Source organism: Spermophilus citellus (assembly GCF_964194105.1).
Source record: "Spermophilus citellus genome assembly, chromosome: 2".
NCBI lineage: Eukaryota > Metazoa > Chordata > Mammalia > Rodentia > Sciuridae > Spermophilus > Spermophilus citellus.
Genome location: NC_138183.1, coordinates 168,721,231 through 168,746,356, shown reverse-complemented (window position 1 = coordinate 168,746,356; position 25,126 = coordinate 168,721,231). Strand labels below are relative to the sequence as shown.

The window sequence follows — 25,126 nt, the reverse complement described above, 5'->3', positions numbered from 1 at the left end:
CTTATAATTTAAATAAAATTAAAATATGAACTAGTTTTAAAATTACAAATTACCTGATACTTACAAAGAAGTTAACTTAATGCTAGAGAGGAGGAAATAACCTTTGAAAGAATATATTGACTGTATATATAAAACATGCCCTCAATTATCTTTCAAAACAGCTAGACCTTTCCAACATTTGCTACAAAATGATGATGTATTCCTCACAAAGTAATGTCACACAGCAGTTCTCTCTTTGTTCTTTGTCTCAGCTCACCCGAGGTCCTTGCCACACTCTTGTCAATAATGGTTTTCTACTGCAGGGATTTTCAAAGAAGAAGCTTTGAAATTTTCAAGTTTGAAAATGTTCTTCAGTCCCTAGAGGATTTCCTTCCATGAGTGGTTCAAGAGACTGGTCATGATTTCTCTTTTTTTAAGCACTAATAATAGAACGGCCTTGATATCCACTTGAATATAGTGTATAAATCTGAATTATCAAGTTTCATGAGGCTAATAATAAGAAGAGTCTAGTAGTAATGATAATTTGCTTTCACTTCTCTGATTATTTAAGTAATTGTAGAATATGTCAAGAAGGGAAACTGACCTAGATCACCCTGTTACTCCCCACCCCCATGTGCTTTAAAGTATTAACCAAAGATGGAGAGGGAGGATTAATTTAAAGCAAGGTATCTGAGGCATTCATCTTATAAGATTCTAATATTTTCTCTTGAAGCTCATCTCTGATAAGGTATAGAACTGCTTCTTGATAATATAGAGGAGTTACCAAAGAAGTTGTCCCCAAATATGTATTAAATTGTAGATAGCGAGAAGAAACATGAGTTTATTTCAGCTGCACTAGGCAAAAAGAACTGTGTTACTACAGGGCCTGCTTTCAAATATTTGTGCAATTTTAATCTTCTGGGGCTTTAATCCCTCTGCTTCCAGAAGGGACAATAGTAGCTATGATAAGCTCAGTGTTCTCCCTTAAATCGAGATTAATTTTTAGTTGAGTCTAACCTTGGAATTTAGGAAGTAGAATAATTCATAGATTTGCCATGAAATATAGTCTCTTGACAAATCAATATGTATCCATGTTTGTGTAAACAGTTATTATATAACATGATAAATGCAGGGCACCGCTGAGGTTAATTCAGACACACAAAAAAAATCTCACTTTTCACCTCAGAAAGGAGTTGCTTTAACCTTGCTAGTTCTTGTCTGCATAGAGTCATAGATAAAAGCTACAAATGTCTGGTATATTTGATGGGAAGTTCTTGGCAGCTAGTACCCAAGGGGTTTTTCCATAGTTCTTTTTGTTGTAGCTTTTTGCTTTGTGCAGGAATTGAGTTCAGTTTGGGGGCAGAACTTCCCTTCAACTCTCAGTGCATTTCCCTCTTCTTTGTAGTGACAGTGTCTTTTAAAGCCTCAAAAGGTAGGACCCTTTCATGAATAACAACAGCATGTGGGACAAAGTGTGGAGCCTATTTAAAATGCAGTTTGCATTTAGTTGTCATTATGATCACATTCTGCATTTCTGTGACAGCTGACATAGAATAAAGTCTAAATTTCATACCATAGTTTTCAGCTCTGGACATTGCCTTCATCTCTGACTCTTCCCTATCACTGTCGTGCATCCTTCTGTCATGCTGGCCCTCTTTCTGTTCCATCAGTGATGCAAGCATGCTAGCATGACTTAGAGCATTTGAATCTGCTCTGTCTGCGTGAAACTCTGGAGAACCAGATCTTTGACTAGGGCTTGGAGATCGAGGTGTTCTTAATTCATGTCATAGTTCCAAGGTGCTAGCTTTTTAGTCTGCAGTCACTTCATTTGTGACTTGTTTTAAATTCTCACCTGAAAGCTTATGAAAAATATAGTCTATGTTGCTTCTAGTTGGATAATAACTTGTATTAAGCAAATATCTATTGATCTTGTACTCACTATCATCTCAGTGTGCAAATTGAGAGGGGAAGCATTATTACTATGTTGTCTTGATATGAATTTGATGTATAATGAAGTTGCATTTAGTTCAGATAAGAACCTATTAAAGTTTTGCCGTGCAGGTAGATAGAGCAAGCAACTATTTTTTTTTTTTTTTTATCAGCTTCATGCTTTGTTGACCACTCATGACACTGAGCTTCTGCTCATGAGATTATCACACTTTTTCACATGCTCCAAAGGAAATTAGCTTTCAGAGGACCAGAAGCATAGTGAACACTACAGTAAATCAGCACAAGTCATCAGATTGACTAGATGTTAGAAATCTGGCAGCAAGTCCTTCACGAAAGATGCCATAGAGAAATGAGATTTCATTGATGAGCTAGAGTGTGGTAATGGTTAAATCCTTAGGTTTCTGGTCATAGTTCTTGGTGAGGGGTTACAAAGAAGATAAAGGAGATAGTAGTATATTGTTTGAATAAGTACACCAAGAATACAGCTGTCAAATCGTGCTTAGAAGTAGCTGAAGAGGTGTAAGTTTCTAAAAGCAAGTTTCTTCCACTTTATAGCCTGACTTAGGCTAGGCTTTACTTTTTGCCTATGTATTCTAATTGTAACTAGGTGCATAATGTAGTACCTTAGTAACGGAGATAGCATGTTCCCTGGCTGGTGAACTGAAAGGCGACAAGAAGCTGTTTCTTTGATTACTCATTCTTCCAAAGTTGTTTACAAGCCTAATTGAATTTTTGGCACAGGGTAGCAAGGCATCCTCCAGTGATAAGACACAGACCATTGCTTATTCATCCGTAATAAATGTCTAGGGATAGGTTATTTGCCAAACAGTGTTTAGCATGCTTGCTCTCCCCACCCTACCTCTGCTGCTTATTCAAGATTCATTTCCAAAAGTTGATAAAACGGAGTAAGTTTCAGTAAATTAATGCCATCTCTTCACCTTTAAAAAGGAGCAATGAAAATTTAATGAGATCACTAACCTTTTATTTATATATGTAATGAAACCCTGTACTGAAAGAGTCAATGTGGGATATAAAAAGGGAAATGACATTTAGTGTGCATGAATCCAAAGTCCAATATTGTGCATGTTATCATTTAAATTTGATTTGTGGCATTTTCTGTTCTGTACCTTCCTGTTTTCAAAATCCTTCTATCACTTCTTCCCCTACCTCCAACCAATAGACTTGTATATATTGTATAGCAAATACCTCTATGCCTCAAATGCTACTATGGGCCTGGGAGATATAAAAAGAAAGCTTAATGTGTAGGCATGTCCACAAAAAGACTCACAATCCAGTAGGGAAGATAAATAGACACACTGCATTCTGCAGAGTTTTGTAATCTGCTGGGATACTGGAATGATCAGTATCCTATGGGGATTTGAAGGTCCTTAAGACTTAAACTGGGAGAGTTATAGGAGGCTCACTCAGGAAGTAACACTTGGGTTGAGATTTGAAGATGAGTAAGAATTCTTTCAGGTAGTGAATAGAACAGGTGATCCAGGGAAGGAGAACCATGGGAAAGGTTGCAGTGTGAACTTGGGCTTAGAAGTCATGTTCTGTGTAGGCAGAAGGCTGCCCATGTGTAAGTGACAGCAGAATGGTTAATAGGAGACGAGGAGACATTCCTGCTGTAAGGATCTTTGATGCCCCCGAGGGAAAGTCTGTTACATTGAAGATTGTGGAGAGATGATCAAAACTGAGAAGTAACATGGTCTTCATTTTTAGAGTTCATTCTGACATTCTGTGGGAATTTAAATATGGGTGATTTTTGAAACTGTGAGTAGAAAGTCTGTAAGGAGGACATTGTTGTAATCCTGGAGACTAATGATGGGGTGCTTGCTATGGCAGCCTGGAGATCCTGGATTGGATTTGGAAGATGAAGTATAGGCCATAGCCTAGGATGGGCAGTTGTCTGAATTTAGTACCATTTACTGAAACAAGAAAAATCAGTTGAATGGAGAAGGCTGAGATCCGTTTTGAGGGTGAGAGTTTGAGGTTCTTCTGGGAGTGGGACAAACACTTTACAGATAAGAAGCTTAGCAGAAATGTCTGGGTTGGAGACAGGATTTTAAGCCTTTGCTTCATCTGACATTTGATGCATGAAAATGCCTTAGTTGATCACGAGTAGTGTGTTGAGTTTGCTCTTATCTTGAAATTTAAGATAAGTGCAAGTTAGTTGAGTCTGTCTATACCCCTATGACACCTAGGTCAAAGGGCCATTAAGATACACCTAGATGTTCTCCTGATGACATAAAACAAAAGTTGGGTGGAGATTTCAAGGTGTGGATACTGATTTCATTAGCCTTGTGTCTGTATCTTAGCATGCATAGCTGAATTTCTGTTATGGATGTAATGTGCAGTCTAGTTTTATGTTTGCAAATCATCTGAAAAGATGCATTTTCCATTCAGTATTTCACTAATTAGTTAATTAATTTGTTATATTAACTTAATTAGCTTGACTAGTTTTTAGTTAAAATACATTAAACTTTTCATATGGTAGAATGTCTTGGGACTTTACTAGAAGTAAAAGTTTCCAAATAGGATGTGATTGTTGAAGTAGGAGTATCTGGGATGGTTTTGTTGTCAGGATTCTGTGTTTGGGGACCTGGGTAACACTGAGATAAGAAATGAGGTTTTACAACTAGCAGTTGTCTTCCTGATTGTGTAAACCGATTATCCAAGAAGCTGGATAAACATAGTGTCTTTCCCGCCTCCCCCCACTAAACATAGTGTCTCTTAGTTTTTCAGTAGGATGAAAAATGAAAAAGAGAAATGAGAGATTTCATTTTTCCAAATCTTTCATAATTGTATGGGATGATTTGGGTGTCCATAGCACGGTGTGAGGGCTTTGGCTCATGTGGGGCTAGCATCATTATGAGGGCAGGAGAGTATACATGTTCCAGTCCCTGTGGAAGGAAGGTATTTTTAAGCTTCATTTTGTGCAGGAGTCTTAAATATTTTGTGAACTGAAAGTGATTCACACCATGGCCTGAGGGCAGGACCAAAAGACTTTAAATGTTAATGATTTAGGAACTGATGATGCTTCCTATGGGGACATACCTTTTCACAGATTAAGAAAAGCATATATTTTTTTATGTTGTTTGACTTGTGTTGTCAAGAGAATGTCTCCAGTATTGACATGCCACTCATATCTCACATACATAAGACCTCACAGAAATGGCTGAGAGAAGTTTTTTACTTCATTGGGTAGGAAAAGATTCTGACAGCAGTATAGTGTGGAAAACTGGCTGATAGTTTATGACCAGATCTGGATTTTGAAAAGACCAGGGACGAGAGTTATAACATATGGAACTTATTTGGGAAGTAATTCTTAGCTATGACTAAGAGCCTGGGCTTATATGCCTGGGAAAGTTTAAAAGAAAATCTTTGCAAAATAAATCATATCTCTTGTTTGCAAAATTGTAGGACTTAGATAACTTTTGCTTATTCATGGACTTCTGTAATTCACTATTAAAGCTCTGAAGTTTTCTCTTTTAATTACTTTTTCCTGGTTTTATTTTTAGCAACACAGTGATTCAATTTGATGGCTTATTCAATTAAGAACTTGTTTATTTTAAAAGATTATTTTCTCTTCTTACTGACCCACTATAGGGGTAGTTTATAGCAAAGACATACTGTGTGTGTGTGTGTGTGTGTGTGTGTGTGTGTGTGTGTGTGTGTGTATCAGCTCCTGGTGCTGTTCCAATTACAAAGATTCCTGTGTTTATTTATATCAAGATAGTATGTGACATAAACATCCCGTGTTAGTCCTCTTTCAGTGAAAGCAAACTGGGAAAAGGCTGTAAAAGTATGGTTAGTTTTTTGAAAGGATACTCTCTTCCTCCCAGTTTCCCAGGCTTAATTGCCAGAATTATGTGAGGGAAATCATCCTACTTAAGTGAATAATTATTGAAATCTCTCTAGTCTTTCCTGTAGCAATGCAGGTTCTCACCTGAGCATTATACTACTAGCCAAGAAAAATCATCATTATTCTGAGCATCTTGGCATTTTATCCTACACATAAATACAGCAGCAGCATGGTAGTAAAACTGGTTTGAGATGCAGTAAGCAGTGCACACCATCTTTCAAAAAAGATTTGTAATAGGCAAAATATATCTATATTTCAAGTTTTAGAAAGTAAAAATTTTAAAAATAACATGCAATCTCTTCACTCAACTCTACAGCTATTTTTTTTTAATTTTTATTTTTCAACTTTCTTTTGAGAGCCATACTCACAGTTCATATGGCTTTATTGGAGAGTAAAACTTATTTTTGTAGCCTATTCTTTATTATCAGAAAATTGGTATAATGTGGGATAATAGAGTGGTTAGTAGATTAGGGTCTGATTAGGTATTAGTGACCTATTAGGTATTAGTGACCTTGGCCAAATTACTTAGTCTCCTTGGTCCTCAGTTTTCTCATCTACAAAATGGGCATGATAATACTATGTTCTACTACCTTCTTTCCTGGGGGTGGTGTGGGTAATCACAAATTGAACTCCAGGGCTTTCGGCCACTGAGCCACATCCCCGGCCCTAGTTTATATTTTATTTAGAAACGGTCTCACTGAGTTGCTTAGTGTCTCCCTTTTGCTGAGGCATGTGCCATCGCACCTGACAATACTTCCTTCTTCATAGGGTTGGTATGAAGACTGAGAACCCCTGTGCTCCATAGTAAGCACTCAATAACTATGGTTGTCTCTGTGCTCTAGAACTATTTCCCCACTTTGCTTACGGGAACAACCTGTTTTATCATTCCCTTTATGCTTTCAGATCTTATATTCCATAGCTCCCTACTCATCCTCTCATCCTATCCCTTTTCTGTTTTCCAGCTAAAATCTGTCAAGGCTGGGTCTTTCTTTCTTCTTCTCCTTCTCCTTCTCCTTCTTCAGTATTCAGTTCAATATAGCAGTGGAACCAACTTCCAGGGAGAAGCAATAGGCAGAATTTGGAAGATGTTCTCCCACAATTAAATTTTACTGGTCTTTCCAGTTTAGCCCACTGTGGTTCTTCCTATGATAATGGTCTGCCTTCTGTGAAGTTTGGGTTTAAATTACTGCCACCAAAAGAGGTACAAGCAGTTTCTGAAGAGGGAGAACTCAAATCAGGATGAGTGAGGTTCTTCATAGATATTGCAGAAATGAATTTTAAGAGTGTATCAAAACACAGGCATTTATTTAGCGAAGCAGAGACATTCCAGGGAAAAATGTGGGCTATTTTGAGACTGAGACACACTTTTGGGTTAAGGCAAAGAAAACACATTCAAGCAAAAACTTAGGCAAAAACTCAGGCCGTCTTTAAAGTGAGAGATTCTTTGGGGGGGTTCTCAGCCTCTTTCAAAGGGAACTTGATGAGGAGTGGGCAGGAAGGTATGTGAGAATGACATCAGTCTGCTGATCACAAGACAGTTTATGGTGGTCTGGCAATTTTCAGGATCCTTAGGTTGACATCTTGTCTTCTCCATTATCTGATCAATAGATAACATTGGGAAACTACCCTATATTATAGGTTTTGTAGATCCCTCTGCTCAATCTTTTCCAAAAATAGTGGGCTATTTTGTATTAGTGGGCTAATTGACAGTGCACAGAGCAATTTCCATAAGTGGGTGAATTTCCAGTAACTCTAAGATTGTGAATAAAGATTGGTAGGTTTCCCAGAAATTTGAGAGAGAGAGACTTGAGAGAGAGAAAGAGAGAGAACTAGTTCAGGGAAAATAAAAGGCATGTGTAACTTTACTGTAAGACTTTCAAATTTAAGTCACAGTTTCCTTGTCCCTTCCTTTTGTCTCTTATATCTCAGTACAATAGTGTATGTTCTGTGAATTTAAAGAAGTCATTGTAAGTTAACTGTTTTTTTCTGTGACTGATCATTTCCTAAGGATAAAATCAATAAGCTTCCTATGAGATTGCTACCTGTATCACATAGCATTTATCATAATACATGCAATTGAAATGCTTTTCTCATTTTCAAAAATGCTTAGTTTCTTGTAGGCAGGTTGCCATCCTCAATAATATCATGAGTGATTAATTTATGACAGATTAAGGCAATCACAATAAACTTTTCCTATTCACTTAGCAATTGCATATTGAGTTTCTACCAATGTAAGACACTTTACTAATCAGCAACTATTTGAAAAATCAATAAAATTATCCCTACCTTTGCAGGACTGGAAGACCTGGTTGTACAAATTTATATGTATTAATAACTTGCAGCATGAACAGTGTTGCTTTCAGTAGCATGTGATAATTTGTAGCTAACATTTTGTGATCATTCCTTCAGTTTCCAACTTCAGCCTTAGAATCTTTTTCAACCCAGGAGCATAGGAAGCTGCTTCCATTCAGATTTGTGACGCTAGAACTATGTATTAGTACTAAAGAAGAGGCTTGTTCAGTATTGCTCTGGTGGTTAGAAGTTTGAAAGCCTTGCTTTGTGTAAAAGTAAATTTAAGTGTACAGAAGTATTCTTTTCTATGCTTAAAAATAATTTATTCTTTTGTGTATTAGGAATTGGAAGCTTACAGGCAGATAACTCATATTAAAAGAGATGCTTTAATAACTAGTTTTAAGAAATCTTGTATAGTTAGTATTTTTTTCACCATTATTTGTAATATTGGTGGTTTCCAAATAAACATATTTTGACTCCAGGCAGTAGTGTGCTGTTAAATAAAAAAACAGTGGCACTCAGGTGCATGTGTGTCTGAGTGTGAGCGAAACCCGATTTGTAGGTTTGCTAATTGCCTTCATATAAAGATGAGCCCAGCGGTTCTTTGAGCCACTATGTATGTGCCTGCTTCAGCACATCACCAGCACCCAGCCTGTTTGCCTAATCTTTCTTAATTGCTCTCTGTATTAGGTCAATCTCTGCTTTCTGTGTATGCATCTCAATTCTTCAGATTCCTTTCTCCTTTTTTACACCCATCCTCTCCATATTAATACAATACTGCAATAAGCAGTTTAAGAAATTGCATATATATTGGGATATCTTCAGTTTTTCCTAAGGTTTTAGCAATCTGCCATTACCAAAATATTGTACAGTTACAATTAAAATACATTAATATCCATCTACTAAAATGTAATTGTTATAACAATGACTCTGGGAATTTAGTGAATTTTCTTTTCTTTAATTAACTTGCAAAAACTACCAGAAGTTGGCTTAAGTTCATAAATGAACAATTTAAAACAGATGAGTGATTTTCATTTCTCTGTCCAAAGAGAGTCTTTGTGATGAATACCAAAAAGGGTAGATAATATCAGCAAGAAGAAATGACATTAAGGAGGGGGAATGAAGAGTGAGTTACATAAATCATTGATTTGCCAAAATTCCTTTCTCTCATCCTCATCCTCAGAGCCCCTCCCTTCCCAGCCAAGGTAGGGGATAAAACATGGATTTTTTTTTTTTCTTGAGGCTGAAATTAACTCATCTCAAAATGTATGATATGTCTGATTTTTTGAATTTGGGTGTGGGGAGGAGGTATGTTTTCTTGAGCATGAGGTGCAGTCTTCCAGGTCGCTGTGTTATGGGGCATATCTTTAGCTACCTCTGTAGAATTAACAAACTGGAATCTAATAGCAGTGCCTTCAAGTGGCTCACAAGTCCAGTAGATCCTGAAATTTCCAGTAGTAGTGGACTGGCTGAGGTCGTTTTACCTGTGTCCAAGAATATTTTTACCTAAGTAAATAAATGCTTAGTAATTATTTAGCCCACTAAAGATAAAGAACTATGGTAGCAGCATTTCTGAGAACTTGGCCTCTGAATGATGAAAGTTAAACATCTTCCTTGTATGACCTTTGAGTTAATACAGCCTTTAAAGAAAATCTCTAAATGTGCTTTTCTAAATGCAAACTTTTTTGGTCAAAATCAAAAGAAGAGTATTAAAAGTAGCTGAACACCAGAATTAATATCAGAATTCTAATTTGGTATTACACCTAAAAATCTATCCACTGTCCTGTCCCATATTCTGTGCAGTTCTTCTGCATAGAATTTTTCTCAAGAAAAACCTCTGGTAAGGGATGGGGAGTCAGGGGGCTAAACCTGGGGTTCACTCACTTTCAAGTAGCTTTCAAGATATTAATTCTAATTTGATCTAATAACATCTTTTTTGGAATTTCAGTTTGTCTAAATTAGAGTTATAACATGATTAGTCATAGTATATGAAATTTTGGGATCTTCTTCCCTCTACCCCTTTCTCTTTTTGATTCTGTGATAATGGTCAGTTATTCCTTGTTTAAATGATTTCCATTTCTCTACCTCATAAGTATAGATAGTTGTATTAAGAATTAGAAAACTAATTTGAATCCTATTCGAAAGAAATCATAGTTGCTAGAAACAGAATTGCTTGCTTGCCATTTTGGCCTCAGTGACCACATTTTCTTCCTCTTCAGGAGCCTTTATATCCTGTTTGTGCTAGTGAGAATTTTACTCTTATACTAAAACTTGAGCAGCAACTTCATAAGTTATTTTTAAAAAAATGATAACTAGTTGTATCATTATTGGCCTGTTTAACAGAATGAATTTAATAGGAAGCAACTTGTGCTTTGTATTTATTAATAAACTCTTAGGATCATTATATATAAATTAAAATGTTTATCCCTTATAAACAGGCTTTAAAAGGCATATTATCATCATCATACCAAAAAAGAAACTGAGACTTAATTTGAATAACTTGACCAAGACTTGGTAGATTTCGGTGTACAGCCTAAGTATTAAGTTCAAATTGCTGTACCCTCCCAGAGTATGCTACTTCATTCCTGAAAAGGATGGGATTCATTATAACATAATTCTCTACTAACTTAAATTTCTTTCCCAAATATGTTATCACATAAAATATTGTTATTGGTAAAAATAGGGAAAGATGAAAATAATATTAAGTTCCTGTTCCATATAAACAGATGAGATCCAATGGGAATTCATAGTGGAACACAGGGTTAATGTATAGAATTAAAACATTCAATTATGGAAGCAGCAAGTTACATTTAAATGGGAATTAAATAGGTGACTATGTTATCCAGATAGCTTTACGTATAGCACTGTTTTTTTTTTTTAAGACAAAGATAGGGTTTTCAATAGTAATTTGCTCAAATGGAAGATTATACAGTAAAATTCAGTTCATATGCCCCTCTTTTACACCTCGTGTGAGTTTTGGCCTTTGATTTCTAGATTAGAATGCTGTGAGTTTGGTTTACTGACCTAGAAAATGACTGTGTCATGTAGTTGTGGAAAGTTAAATTGATGAGTGACCAGGAATGAGTGAACCCCAGGTTAGCCCCCTGACTCTCATCCCTTACTATAGGTTTTTCCTGAGGAAAAAAATCTATGCAGAAGAACTGCATAGAATATGGGACAGGACAGTGGATGGATTCTTGGATATAATTCCAAATTAGAATTCTGATGTTATTTTTTCCAATTGCATATACCAATGGAAAAATAACTATTATACAGGAGGCTATTTGTAAATGTCTTCTGCATTGACTATGCTCAGTCTTCTTTTTATTACATACCTTTGTGATCTTTCTACTTTATATAGATTGGCTACATCTATATCTCAATGAGAAATTATTTGTGCAGTGATTTATACCATTCATCTTTTCTTGTATCTATACTAGCCTTTTAAGTAACTACTTTAGATAGATATTACCACAGACTATCTTTATATATTTGAATCAAAACTTTGGGTATTTTCAGTCTTGGAAAGTTTGACATAGAAAATAATATCTCTTGCACCTTAATGTGATCTAGTGAGTTTCAAGATAAAGAGACACATACTCATTAACAGCAATGAGCTGAACTGTGATTGTCACCAGCAACACTGGATTTTAACCAAAACCTAGAATGGGAAGAGAAAATATTAAGAGTTAAAAGTGTAAAGGGAATTACTTTTCAGATTCCTTTTCTTCCAGTGCTACTTTGACAAACAAGTTGTGGTAGGATTCTCAGCAGTAAAACACAAACAACTAAAAATTCCTATAAGATAGCACTTTTAAAATTCAGTCTATGGAAAATTTTATCATGTATATGTGGAAAGAAAAGGCAACATAAACATATTTGGAGAATCATTCTTCTAACCACATAAAAACATTTCTAGCCATTACTTTTGAGTGATTTATGAACACTCCTTTGTGGCTGTTTATTAGAACCACTTGAAATAGAAAAAAAAATTAAAAAAAATTTAAAAGCAACAGGAAATTTAGTTGCTTGGGTTAATGTAACCTACCTCACAGTTAAAGTGTGTCTATGTGGTAAATAGAGAACCCTGAAGCATTACCCATATCAGATTTGCTTCTCTTCTGAAAATAAGTGAACTCACTGGTAAATATTTTTTAACTTTAAATATGGACCAATATCTATAAAACGAACATTGCTTAAAGGTTTAGGTAATAACTAAGAATTAAAGTAAATTGTGTTCTAAATTTCTAAAATGTTTTCAAGAATTTATATTATCATTGTTATCTAGTAAGAGTTTTAAAATTATTTTTGTATTTTTCCTAAAGAATTTTAGTAAACTCATTCAAAGTCACACAATCCACAAATATTGTGATATCTAGTATCTTCTGAATGCTGCGACTTGATTTTTCCTTTCCTAGATAATTACTCTTTTAGAGGGAATTTCATCAAACTTTTTTTTTCTAAATCTGAAGAGAAAATTTCATGTGAGCCCAAATTTTCTTTATCTAGATTTTTAAAAATTAATACAAGGTTTTGTCACCAGAGTTGTACCCTAATTCACATTTTTAATAAATATTTCCTGCCATTATGGAAATAATTTTCCTTTATTATAAAGGAGGAGTGGTAACTTTTAATCCTTCCAAAATTTTAATACCTTCTTTTCTTCATACTGGACTATTTAGAATTGAAGAATTCCATCCACATGATTGACCAGTTACTATACAGACGAAAGTCACGCATTCCCTGGGGGAATTACAAAGTCAAGGGTCAGAAGCAGCCAAATCTGATTCAAATCCACTTTGTGCCCTTTGGGTGTTGGCATTTACATTTTGATCTTTTGAATTGAAATCTATATATTGTGAACAGTAGTCACCCAGTGTACACAAAAGAACCATCTTTTTCAGATATAAAACCACACAAATAATATCTTATGGAAAAAAATAGGTTCATGCTTATCTACAGTTAGGCTTCTGAATGGAGTACAGTTTTGTTAAGTTACTTTGGATTTTCATTTCTAGCTTTGAATAATTACATTTTTAATCATTTGGGGGAAATTATAAGACTGTGGAATGAACACAGATCAGTTAACTCTTTGGAGATGGTAACATTTATTGAGAGCCTGCTTTTGCCGAATCTTTGTTAATGGTTTTTGAAAATATATCTGTTTCTCCTTTAATTTTTGTAAAAATCTTAAAGAGTTTAGGAATGAAGACTCTGAGTATCATCAGTTGGGGTGCTGAGATTCAGATGAAGCTGAGTTTATTGACTTTAATGCTCATGTTCTTCCAGTGGATTTTTCCATGTTTGACTTCATTACTCATCATGTAAAGTGGGCTTTAATCTCTGTGTTGTGGAGAGCTTATGCAGTCTGTGGCACATCTGAAGCACACAGCAAATCCTTCCTGTTGTTATCTCTGTTATTCTCTTGGATGTTTCTCTCCTTTTTTCTCATTTTTTTTTTTGGTTTAATATCTTTGCCACATCTTATGTTTTTGTTCAGCTTCACATGAACAGAGTGAGAAGGGGGATAAAAAAGAGAAATTGGAACAAATTTAGAAACAAAGGAAAAATGAACTATGAAATATAAAGCAATAGAGATAGGAAATAATACTTGCCCGGAAGGATGGTTGTTGATTACCCTGTTTTGCTGTCTTCTCAGGCTTTTGCTTTATTCCTAGGTGATGTTTGTATGAGAGCTCCAGAAGGACTTTGGCAGAAACATAAACCATTGGATATGAATGTATCTTCCCATCTATTCTCTCTTCTAATCCTTTCTTCCCCAATTAAGAAAAATTCCTTCATATTGATTAGTTCTATCATTGTGAGATGGGATTTTCTGACAGTATTTCTTTGAGTCTTCCAAGCATATCAGATGTAATGGATTCAAAGTAAAATTCATTGTCATTTTTTCCTTCTTACCAAACATGGCTTCGTAACTCATCCCAACTCTGTTAGGTGCCACAGTCCAGCTTCTGAAGCACAACCCATAGTGTCCCCTACCGATTCTCCTCCCTCCTTTGGTTAATCTATCACTGGCTGGCTCCTTTCCATTCTTCCCTAGAACTGTCTCTGGAACTGCATCTGTCCACACTGCAGGCACCTGATCTACTCCTTTACCTCTTCAGGATGGAATTCTTTTCCCAGCCACTTGTCTCTTCATTCTCAAAACCATCTGACATATTTTTAGCTTCTTAGAAAAAGTTTTTACACTCTTCTTCTATTTAGAAACCAGCAGTTTCATATTTCATATTCAGGCTTCTTTGCTTCTGGTATTAACCAGTCTTTTTTCCTCTCTTAGTTCAGTGGAACTTCCTGCTTATATTATCCAGACTCTTTTACAGTTAAATAATGTTTTTATTGGATAATTTGAACAACTACAGTAATTCTGTGGAGACTGCTGTGTGCCAGGCACTGTCCAGCAGAGTTCACGTTCATTCTACTATTTCTATTTTAGAAAAGTTGATATGAAGTCCTGTAACTTGGTCAGTGCAGTCACAGTCATGGTTGACTCTAGTGCTAATACATTTTCTGTGTTGCATTCCTTCTTCCTGCATGCTATGCTTAGTTCTTCCCCTTTACCTTTAGTCATCATGTTCCTTGTTTCTAGAATATTCTTTCCTTTCAGTATATCCAGTTAACATCAACCATCCAAACATTGCCATGACTCATTTAGTTTTCATATATCTTTTTGTTGTCAAAATCCTAATGTGTTTATAAAGATTTCTGCATAATTTATCACCTAACTAACTATTCAGAATTTAATCAGTTTTTGTCTTTCAATTTTCCCAAAATTGTTCAGGAGTATACAAGCTGCCAAAACTTGTTGAATGAATACATTGATTTTTTTCTCTTTTCAAGTAGATTTTAACATTCTGGAAGTCTTAGCCCATACCTAAATTTCACCCTGCCCCGCAGATCTCAGAACTGCACACACACATGTGCATGTGTGCAAATGCTTGGAGATGGGAGAACCTAGGGCATTTGTCTTTCAGGACTTTTATAGGAAAACACCTTCTAATATTATGCACATAGATATAGTCCAAACAAAAGGGTAGCACAATGGATCAGGCTTAAAGGTGTATTAAATAGGTAAATATGGAATGAGATTCATAATCTGTGTATTTGGAAATACTACTTGGTTCTTTTTGTTCACTCAGTATATATAAACCATTGAGCTAATTGTTTTATATTGATTATTTCTTAAGTCCTTAGAATTAAATTGTTAAGTAGATGATGCAGCTGATTCTCTGAGTGGTTAAATAATAGGCCATAAGCAAAAGAACCCAGTAAAACCTGGGTATGCTCAATTTTAAATACATGTACTTAATCACTGTACTATGTGCCAAACTTGTTCAGTCTCATTATTGTTGAGGTATTCACCACTTGAGAAGTATCATCCTGTTTAAATCCACTGACTTGAAATATATTAGATCATGCTTGTGAAGTACTGTGGTTTGTGAAGTAAGCAACAAATAAACATCCAATAAAGGGTAGCCTTTATTTTTGGCATTCTCCAAATTACACTAAAGTGTTCATGATAAGGACTTTCCCCTAATGCAAACTTAAGTTTAAAGGATGAATTAGCTGTTCCTTACATCTGTAAAATGTATGTTTCTATGAGCCCTTGTGCTTGGGGTTTATGACCACAAAGAGCTTTTAGAGAGTGAGAATTAAAACTGAGCTACTTTACTACTACTTCTGATCATATCCGCCCTGTGGGACCCACCCAGTGGATCTGATGGCATGCTTGTCTGAGCTCACAAGCAGGAATTAGGTGATGGGTATCAGAGGTTTCTACAGTTGGCCCTGGATGTCTTTGAAATGAACTTGAGTATTGATTTGTTTTCTGTTTTCACAACATAGTACTTTGGGTCCTCTTTATAAGGTGTGTTGTCTCATTTTTGTGTAAGTTGGAGAACTCTACGTTCGTGAGAACTGGCATCAGCATTCTAGTTTCTATTTTTGTATATATTATCTCTTCATTTAGGTTATGGATTTAAGACATTTAAGAAATAAAACCTAATGATTAACCAGAGTAAAAATAAAAATATATGCAAATAAAAACATTTTGACATTTTTTATTTATGCTTTCACACTTATAGAAAAGTTACATGATTTCAAGCTTAGAAAAAAGTTATAAGAATGTGATTGATTTCACAGTTATAGAAATTATCAGAGTGGTTCAAATAACTCCTATTTACTCTTTAACCTATTTTAAAATAGGGCAATTTTATGTTTTAAAAATAGGCTTTTTTCTTCATCTTAGCATTTGCTCAGTATGCAGTAGTAGAACAAATTATTATTTTTGTTAACTGGGCTTCATTCTTACTTGAATGCTCCTTAAAGGTGGTATTTATTTTGTTTTTAAAATTAATATTCTCTTTCAGAGTAATGCTATCCTTAGAAATTTTTGTGCCCTTGCATCTAGTTTTTGGCCCTTATTTCCTATACCTCCTTTCAGTATTCTTATAAGTCAGTATCGAAGGTTCTATCTGTTTTAAAGTTTAAGTGAATTCCAATTTGAAACATGAAACTAAAATATTTTTCAGTGAAGTAAAATCACATACTCTTTTATTCAGGTTGGAAATATTATGAGCTCAGGCAAATCCCAAGTGTGAGGAATCTAATTAAATAGGGGGGAAAATGAACCTTATTTTATTTTGCAGCTGTGGAATTCTAGCATGCTCATGGCAATATGGATGAGCATTTGTGTGGTTCATTTTTAAATCATTGCTTAAACTGGCTACATTAAACCAGTGTAATTAAAGGTATTTGTAAATTTAATACCTAATTTACCGTTTCTTAGTTAAATCTTAGGAGCAGAAATGCAAACATACAAGCTATGATTTCAGCACAATAAGTGCTTATTTTCACATTACTCACATTCTTGTTAGGATCAAGTGGAATAATATGTGAAAACAGCTTAATTATAAAGTGGAGAAATACTGTACAACATGGAAAATATTTTTATAGATGCAGACAATAGAACAAAAAATGTATATTCAATAAGTTGAATAAAGGAGCCATTTTTCAATATTGTTGGCATTAAGTTATACAGAACTTAATATATGCACATTTTTAATTTCAGATTCAAAATGCTAATGATGTACTAATTGCACCACTTGAGAAATTTCGAAAAGAACAAATAGGTGCAGCAAAAGTAAGTATTATTTTTCTATTATTCTTCAGATATTTTGATAATTCAAGATAACATAATCTCAGGTGCTAACATTTTTGAAATTAGAATATTCTTTTAAAATATTCCATACTTCACTTTAGATTTTTTACATAGAGTCTATTGCAAAGACTGGAATTCTTTTAAACACAAATGATATTATTCTTCTACTGAATGGAGAAAAGTCTACTTGCTAAGTGAGTTCCTTTCTCTCCAATAATTGTAGGAAATTGACTTCTTTTGCAGAGAAGGTGAGATTATGGTAAAATTACTAGCAGCTTTGTTTCTAATATCTAAATAAAATAAAAATTAGACACAAGAGATATGGGAAATTCGGTCAGTCATTAAAAAAGAACTTTATTATTTTTGGTATTTTTCATTTAAAAAATGTTTTGTGAGAAAAACTTTTAAAATGTCATAAAGCCTTTGTCTTAACATTTTATTATGAACCAATCAAATTACCCGTGAGCCTAGTAATCTGAAATTTACTTGCATCCTGTTTCCTAGAACCACATTTTGCCCCCTTGTTCAACATTATGTATGCATGTTAAAATAACTCATTATCACCCATCCTTTCTCTGTTTTGAGTTTCAATTTAGTCAATGGCAAGCCCCTTTTCCTTTTCCAGCAATGCTGTTCGTTCTACTCATAATTATTTCTATACTTTTCCTTCTTTTCTGCAGTGTGCTAACTGGTCTCCCCACCCCCATTGTAATCTGCTAACAAATGTTTGCCATCTTTGATCATGTTCTTGTTCTGGTGATAAAACCTTCAGTGGTTCTCCCCCCCCCCCCCCACATATTTTTTTTTTAGTTGTCAATGGGCCTTTATTTTATTTATTTGTATGTGGTGCTGAGAATTGAACTCAGTGCCTCACACGTACTAGGTGAGCACTATACCACTGACACACAACCCCAGACAGTCCTCCTAGTGAAAGCATTCTCCAAGTTAACCATTTGCTACATTTTAGTATATCCTACTGTCAGGCACAGTTGTCTGTTTTCTGGTCTCTGTATACACTTGATTCCATTCTTGCCTTTGCCAAAACCTTTCCTTTTCCTTGGAATATTTAAAACCTCGCCTTTTTTGAAGTCTTGAAATCTCTCTAAGGCTTATTTCATATCCCAGAATTAGAAAGAAGCCTTTTTTTTATATAGACTTTTCTCATTTAGATATCCATTTTCCTTCCAGAATTCATTTTCCCATCTCTTATAGGATTGAATAGTTCTTATACTTATTTCCTCTAGTAAGTTATCATAGTCTGCCTTGAATTAAATTTGTGTGTGTGTGTGTGTGTGTGTGTGTGTGCATTTTGCTACCAGTTGTGAGAAATTTTCAGATCAAGGAATAAACCAGATAATTTTAGTGTTAATTCTGCAAATATTTATCAGTTTCACAGTTGGTCTACATGTGGCAAGCATACTTTGATAAGATTAAGGGATGCAGCTGTAAACAAGAGAGACATGATTCTTGCACTTAGGTCCCTTATCATTGTTTGTTAAAAACAGACACTAAAGTAATTACAAATGCACTGAGGATCGGGATACAGAAGTGCAGGATGCTCTGCAAGGATATAATTAATGTACTTTGTTCAGAGAATCAGGAAATGCCATCCACAGGAAGTCTTGGTTAAGCAAAATGAGGAGAAAGAAATAGCTAGTAATGGTGTATACAATGATGGGAAAGAAAAAGCTTTCGAATGTTTCAGAAGAGAGAACAGAATGGGAATGAATAAAGGTCTTGATGATAGAGAAAGATCTAGTCATTTCAGAGGAAGAAAGGTCCTATATGTTTGGAGTACAGAGGTCCATGGAGGCAGAGGTCATATGCACAGTTTTATAATGGTCCATAGTGTTTTACTCTTTATGCTAATGATGCCAATAAGCAATGGTCGGTTGTAAGCAGGAGAGTAATACACTGATATTTTTAAATATTACTCCATGTCATGTGTGGATTTCGGCAGCCAAGACTGCCTATGGGCAAATCCCATGGGCTACTGGATAAGGTGGTTGTGGAAACCAGGAGATGTGAGAGAGCTGTCTCAGGGGTAGAATGGAGACAGTAGAAAATGGCTCACACAATGCAAAATGTGGACTGGGAGGTTTCACCATGTTCCTCGGGTTCCAGGTTACATAATGGAGTAGTTGCTGGACTACACACAGAGATAGGCAGCATTTCTATGTGGATGACAACGATGGTGAGATGATCATTTATTCATAATTAATTAACTTGAGGTTTCTCCCAGGCATCTAAGTGGAGACATTGAGTGGGCAAGTGTGTACTCAGATCTAAAGTAGAAATGTGCACTTGGGAATTTAGTCCTCCAGATGTTAATTAAAATCAAGATATAGTAGAATAGATACCCCTGAAAAAACTAGAGTGAGAAGTGAAGGGGACCTCGGGCCTTTATAACTTGAGAATTCTCTAAGTTTGATGTTGCGAAAGAAAAAACATGACAGGAACGGAAACTGAGAGAGAAGGTTCAGAAAAAAGGAAAAACATTATAAGAATGTGGTGTCTCTGTCCTTGAAAGAGTCTTATTAAAATCAGCAAGTGATACATAGCAGTTACTTTCATTGAACTATTACATCTTTGAGAATGAGAGACTTTATTACTTTATATACATGGATGATTACACTACTGGTGTGACTGCACATGTGCAGCCAGAGGAATGAGAACTTGTGCTCCATTTATGTAAAATATGTCAAAATATATTCTACCTTCATGTATAACTAATTAGAACAAATTTAAACAATTAAAAAAATTATTCACAAGCAATCTGTGAGTTGAGTACTAGTATTAACACCTGCTTACAAATGAGACAAATGATGAGGGGATTTCACACCCAGTCACAGTTAGGAAGTTTAAGAGTGTGGAGCTGAAATGAAACATTTTCTTTCTGATCTTCAATATACGATGTTTCATTTCCTCAATGGTATCTATAAAGCTGAATTACAGAACTTTGTGAGAAATTATTTCCCAGATGTAGGGTATTCCAAGTTTCCTGGCCCATCCAAAAGCAGTAAATTTTGTTTGTGTGTGGATTACTGCTTTCTCATTGGAAGGTTTAGTTTACCTAACATTGCAGTAGTAGGAGCAGTAACACCCATTTTATTTTGTTTTGTAAACATGTCAATTGCTGGACAGATCAATTGGGAATATCCAGTAGGATATTATTACTTTGCCTACTCACTGAGAGGTTGCAATTGTGATTAAATGAAACCAATAAAGTCTTGAGCATAAACATTATTGTACTTGGTCTGTCTGTGGTGGTGATTCTGTGTATTTATCTGCCTGATGTTCTTAGCACTAAATTGTTTCTCAGCTGCTAACTAATCCTAGTTAAGTAAAGTGAAAAGCAAATTAAAAGTAGGCATCTCTCCTTTAATATGTGTCAATTTTCCTTTAACATAACCTTTAACCTTTAACATTTTTTTATCTCTTTAAACCCATTTGCTTTGGTATTTTCCTACTTGGTACATAAAGTTAATTTTACAGATGACACTTTGTTGCTGGAATGAGGAGTCAGTTAAGTGCAGGATCTTTCATTGCACTCAGTGACCTCTCCAGCTTGTCCACACGGCAAACCAGAGTGGAAAATGCTGAGTCAAGTGGCCCTCCCAACCAGATGATACTCTTTAGCTGAAGTGGATAGAATCCATGGACCACAAACATTTCCTTTTGTTGTGTGCACCATGGAGTTTGAGACACCTGATCCCATGGAAAGTGAGGCGCCCAGTGAGTTCCAGTGTGGGAAGGAAGAATGGTGCATCTGTGAGAAGCATTAGAAAAGCTTAATGATGGGGTTGTTGAACTAAGGGACAGGAAGCACTGGGTCCTGCTTGTTTGAGTAGTTGGAGATTAGAAGAATTATCTATAAACAGTTCTCACGAATGTATTTATTTAAAGGTTCTTTGTCTAATAGTATATGAGTTGTATTACAGCCCAGACATATTACAGCATATTACATGTGTCAGAGAGTTAATTGAATATTTGGTTTATCTCCTAACACACTGCTGGTTTAAATACTAGAAGATGAGTGGAAAGCAGGTATTCAGAACAATTAATGCCAACTAGAATTTCCACTGTATGAATATATTCAGAGTGATATTATTAGAGAGCAAGATGGATTATAACCCTTTGTTGGACATTGTTGGAATGAATTACTACTATATTTCTGTGATCCTATTGGAAATCTTCTCCTTGCTCCCAGAAGGAATTGATTGTGTCATGTCTATTTCTTTCACACTTGTTTCTACATAGATTCTGACTCCAAAACATAGGTAGAGTTCCATGTCAGAGTCCTTAATGACAAGACATTATAGAAAAACATATGTATATAAACAAATATATGTATCAGATTATTATGTATTTTAGGAAATGGAGCTGACTTTAAGCAGGCCAAGATCTCATTTTCCACAGATGGGGCACCTTGGTGGCACAGCAAAGATCAGAATTCAGTGACTCAAGCTGGGCACAGTGGCACATGCCTGTAATCCCAGCAGCTCCAGAGGCTGAGGCAGGAAATCGAGAGTTCAAAGCCAGCCTCAGCAACAGCAAGGCGCTAAGCAACTCAGTGAGACCCTGTTTTAGTGGCTCAGATCAGTCATCTTTGAAGTCCTTCATATTGCTCTTTTGAAGACTCTTTTATGAAATATTTCATTTTCTTTATGTTTAGTGAATAAACATTTTTATAAAATACAGAGTAATTATAAAGATATTTCAATTATGAATAACTTCCCCAATTCAAATCCAGCCTAGTTAACATGCTTCCCTTAAGTTTGAAAGCTCTCCAGCTTACAGCATACAGTAGATACTTAACACTGACTTGTTTAATTGGAGATTAAAAAAAGAGACTTGAGAAATACTGTCTATAAAAGTTGAAGGATAATTTTCATTTCTGTGGGAAATGTTTTTCAAGACAATGGTTTTTGTTTTTAATAAGACTTTAATAGAAATCATATGACATTCTTTTATGGTTTTAATGTGGAAATGAGTATAATATTAGTCATTTTCAAAGAAGAACTTGATTTTTTTTTAACATTGATTTCATGTTGAATGAAGGCTTAATGGAGCCCAGTAAATCTCCCTTTGTTCTGTCCATAGTAGGGTTTGGTCCTGTCTCTGAACATTTGTGAGTTAATATTAAACATGCCTTACACATAGAATTATTTTATTATGTAGTATCCAGAAAAAAATCTATAGAGAATTGTCACAATTCATGTTATAGCCTTAGATTTTATTCATGTGAACATTACTACAGTCTCTCATATGTAAATGATGTAGAGAATCTAGCAGGATTATAAATATTATAAATTACAAAGTTTTTGCTCCTCAACTGTGATACTTTGGACTTATGATGAGAATTATTGGAAAGAGTGTGGTTTATAGAATTAGACTCTGAATTTAGTAGATCACACTTTAACTTTTGTTCCTGTTGTCAACAGACCCAACAGAGCATGGTCACAAATGATTTTTCATGTACTACTGACAGCTGCTAAACTGAGTCTCTGACTACTGGAAAAATCTTCTCTGGCAATGGCTGTATTGGGAGCTGAATTCTTGTGGCAACTGTAAGCCACTAGAATTTGATTTTTAATTTTTTCAGTACTAAGGGTCAAACCCAGGACCTTGCCCATGTGAGGCAAGTGCTCTATCACTGAGCTACCTTCTCACTCCTTTTTATTTTTTGAGACAGGATCTTGCTAAGTTGCTTAGGGCTCTTTATTTGTTCAGACAGAAAAATGGCTTGTGAATGCCTTTCAAGAGTGTGATATAGTGCTTTACCATATTTAGCAGGATATTCTATGTTGTCATACAAATTTGAAATCAAAACTTGGCACTTCAAGAAAAATGAACTAAAGCTGCTTAACTTTTTTGAGCTTTAGCTTTCCCATCTAAAAAGTAGAGAAAAGAATAAAACTGTCTTCACTGGATTGATCCAATAACTTAATTTTGTAAAATTTGATTAGCAAATTCCTTCTCCATAATATAAACCAAAGATGTTAGTTGCCTTTATTTTATAATTGATAATAATTACTGCTATTGTGTACTTTTTGTGCTTATAACAAACCTTATCTCTATAAAGTTGGTAAGGTCCTCATGTATATATGTTCGTTTACTTTACTTTGTTTCATGGAAGAGACAGATCTGTGTTGATCACAGAACATTGATTAGAATGGTTCACAGGGATACTTGGTAAGAAGACTTCAGATGGCTATTGTTTAAACTGAATAGCACTATACAATTTGTAGAGCACTACTACATACAGTAGTCTTACAAAGTAGAATACACCATCATTTTGGGGATGACTAACATAAGTCCCTGAATGATCAAGAGGCATTGACAGCTGCCCAGAGCTAATACATCCTTTAGCTAGGACCTGGGTCCAAGCCTTGGAACCTAATTCAGTAATATTGGCACTATACAATATCTGCCTCTTCTGATGAACCCCATTGCTACCACTAGTAAAACAAACCAGACGACATTCTCTAGATATAAGGAGCCAGTGGTGTCCCTGTATTTGACACGTAACACCTATCAGCATCTCTATGTACTAAGTCATTGTAAAAAAACATGTACATATCAGAGTTTATTATCAGGATGACCTAGGAATAAATGGGGAAATATGAAGCATTTTAGAAATCATTTTGGTAGTACACTTTATTTTTTTCAACTTGTAATCTACTCTTTGGGATTATTGTAAGTTCATTCAAAAGCCAGCCTTTGAATTTTAACAATGTTGTACTAGGCTGTTCCTTCTATCCTCGTTTACATTTTATGTGTATCAAATTAGTATTATATATCATTACCCTAAGTGTATGTATGAAGACATGAATGGTGTGATTCTACTTTGTGTACAATCAGAAACATGAAAAATTGTGCTCTAAATGTGTTCTATGAATTGAACTGCATTCTGCTATCATATGTAACAAATTAGAATAAATAAATTTTTTAAAACCCTTCATAGTATACATTGAAATAATTAGAAACCCTCTAAAAATTATGAATCAGTGATGTAAATATTTACTAACCTTTTATAGTCTTAAAAGTTAAATTATGAAGCACCTCAGACTGTTTCCCCTACAAAATTAACTAAAACCTTTTGTTACATGAGTGTGATCCACCAATAAAATGTATTGAGCACTCATCTGTCAGAGCTGTCACTGTCAGCTGATGGGCAATGTCAGCACTTGCTAATAAAGAACATCTGGTTACTATAGCATTGAAAAATAAGTAAATTTCCATATTGACCAATAAAATTATTGACTTTTTTTTATACTGTTTAATGTCATATTGTTTATTCAGATTAAAATAAAATGTCACAAGCTCCTCAGGTATAGCCCTTTCATTCCATGCTAGCCTAGCAGACTTTTTGGTGGGACTTTTATTTTGGGTTAGTTTGTTTATTGCAAAGCAAAGAGATCTTTAGGCACGTAGATGTGATCATATAATATATTAACAGCTGCTATCTACTACCTCATACTTTCTTCTCAGTTTTGAGTCATTGGAAGTTTGGTGTTTGAGTCATTGAAATGTTCAGGTGAACAGTGTTGATCTGCATTGTACCAGGCATGTTGCTTGACCTTGGGGACACAAAGATAATATTGATGCTTGCCCCCATGGCCCTCACTAGAGCAGAAGAAACTCTGGAGAAACAATTATAGTGCAGCGGCATTAGTGCTTTTCTTGAAGTACTTGACAGTCACTCATAGTATTTTCCAAACACAGTGAAAGGAAAAGTCTCTTCTGCCTAGCCAGGGAGGGTGACAAAGACATTCAGCAGGTACAACTTAAAGACTGGTGAAAGTTTTTCAGTCAATTGAGGAAAAACAGCATCTCAGGCAAAAAGAGGACTGGCA

General features: G+C 35.2%; 1 protein-coding gene across 5 annotated transcripts in view; it reads left to right on the top strand.

The window, feature by feature from the left end:
* Window positions 1-25,126, top strand: part of ARHGAP42 (Rho GTPase activating protein 42) — a 264,319-nt gene that overhangs the window by 137,724 nt on the left and 101,469 nt on the right. For all 5 annotated transcript variants that reach the window (XR_014020505.1, XM_081281041.1, XM_081281039.1 and 2 more), the window contains exon 4: window positions 17,178-17,249. Coding sequence is in view for 4 of the 5 variants with exons in the window: in XM_081281041.1 (XP_081137167.1) it covers window positions 17,178-17,249 (72 nt within the window). In the remaining variant the exon portion in view is untranslated. The remainder of the gene's footprint in view (window positions 1-17,177; window positions 17,250-25,126) is intronic.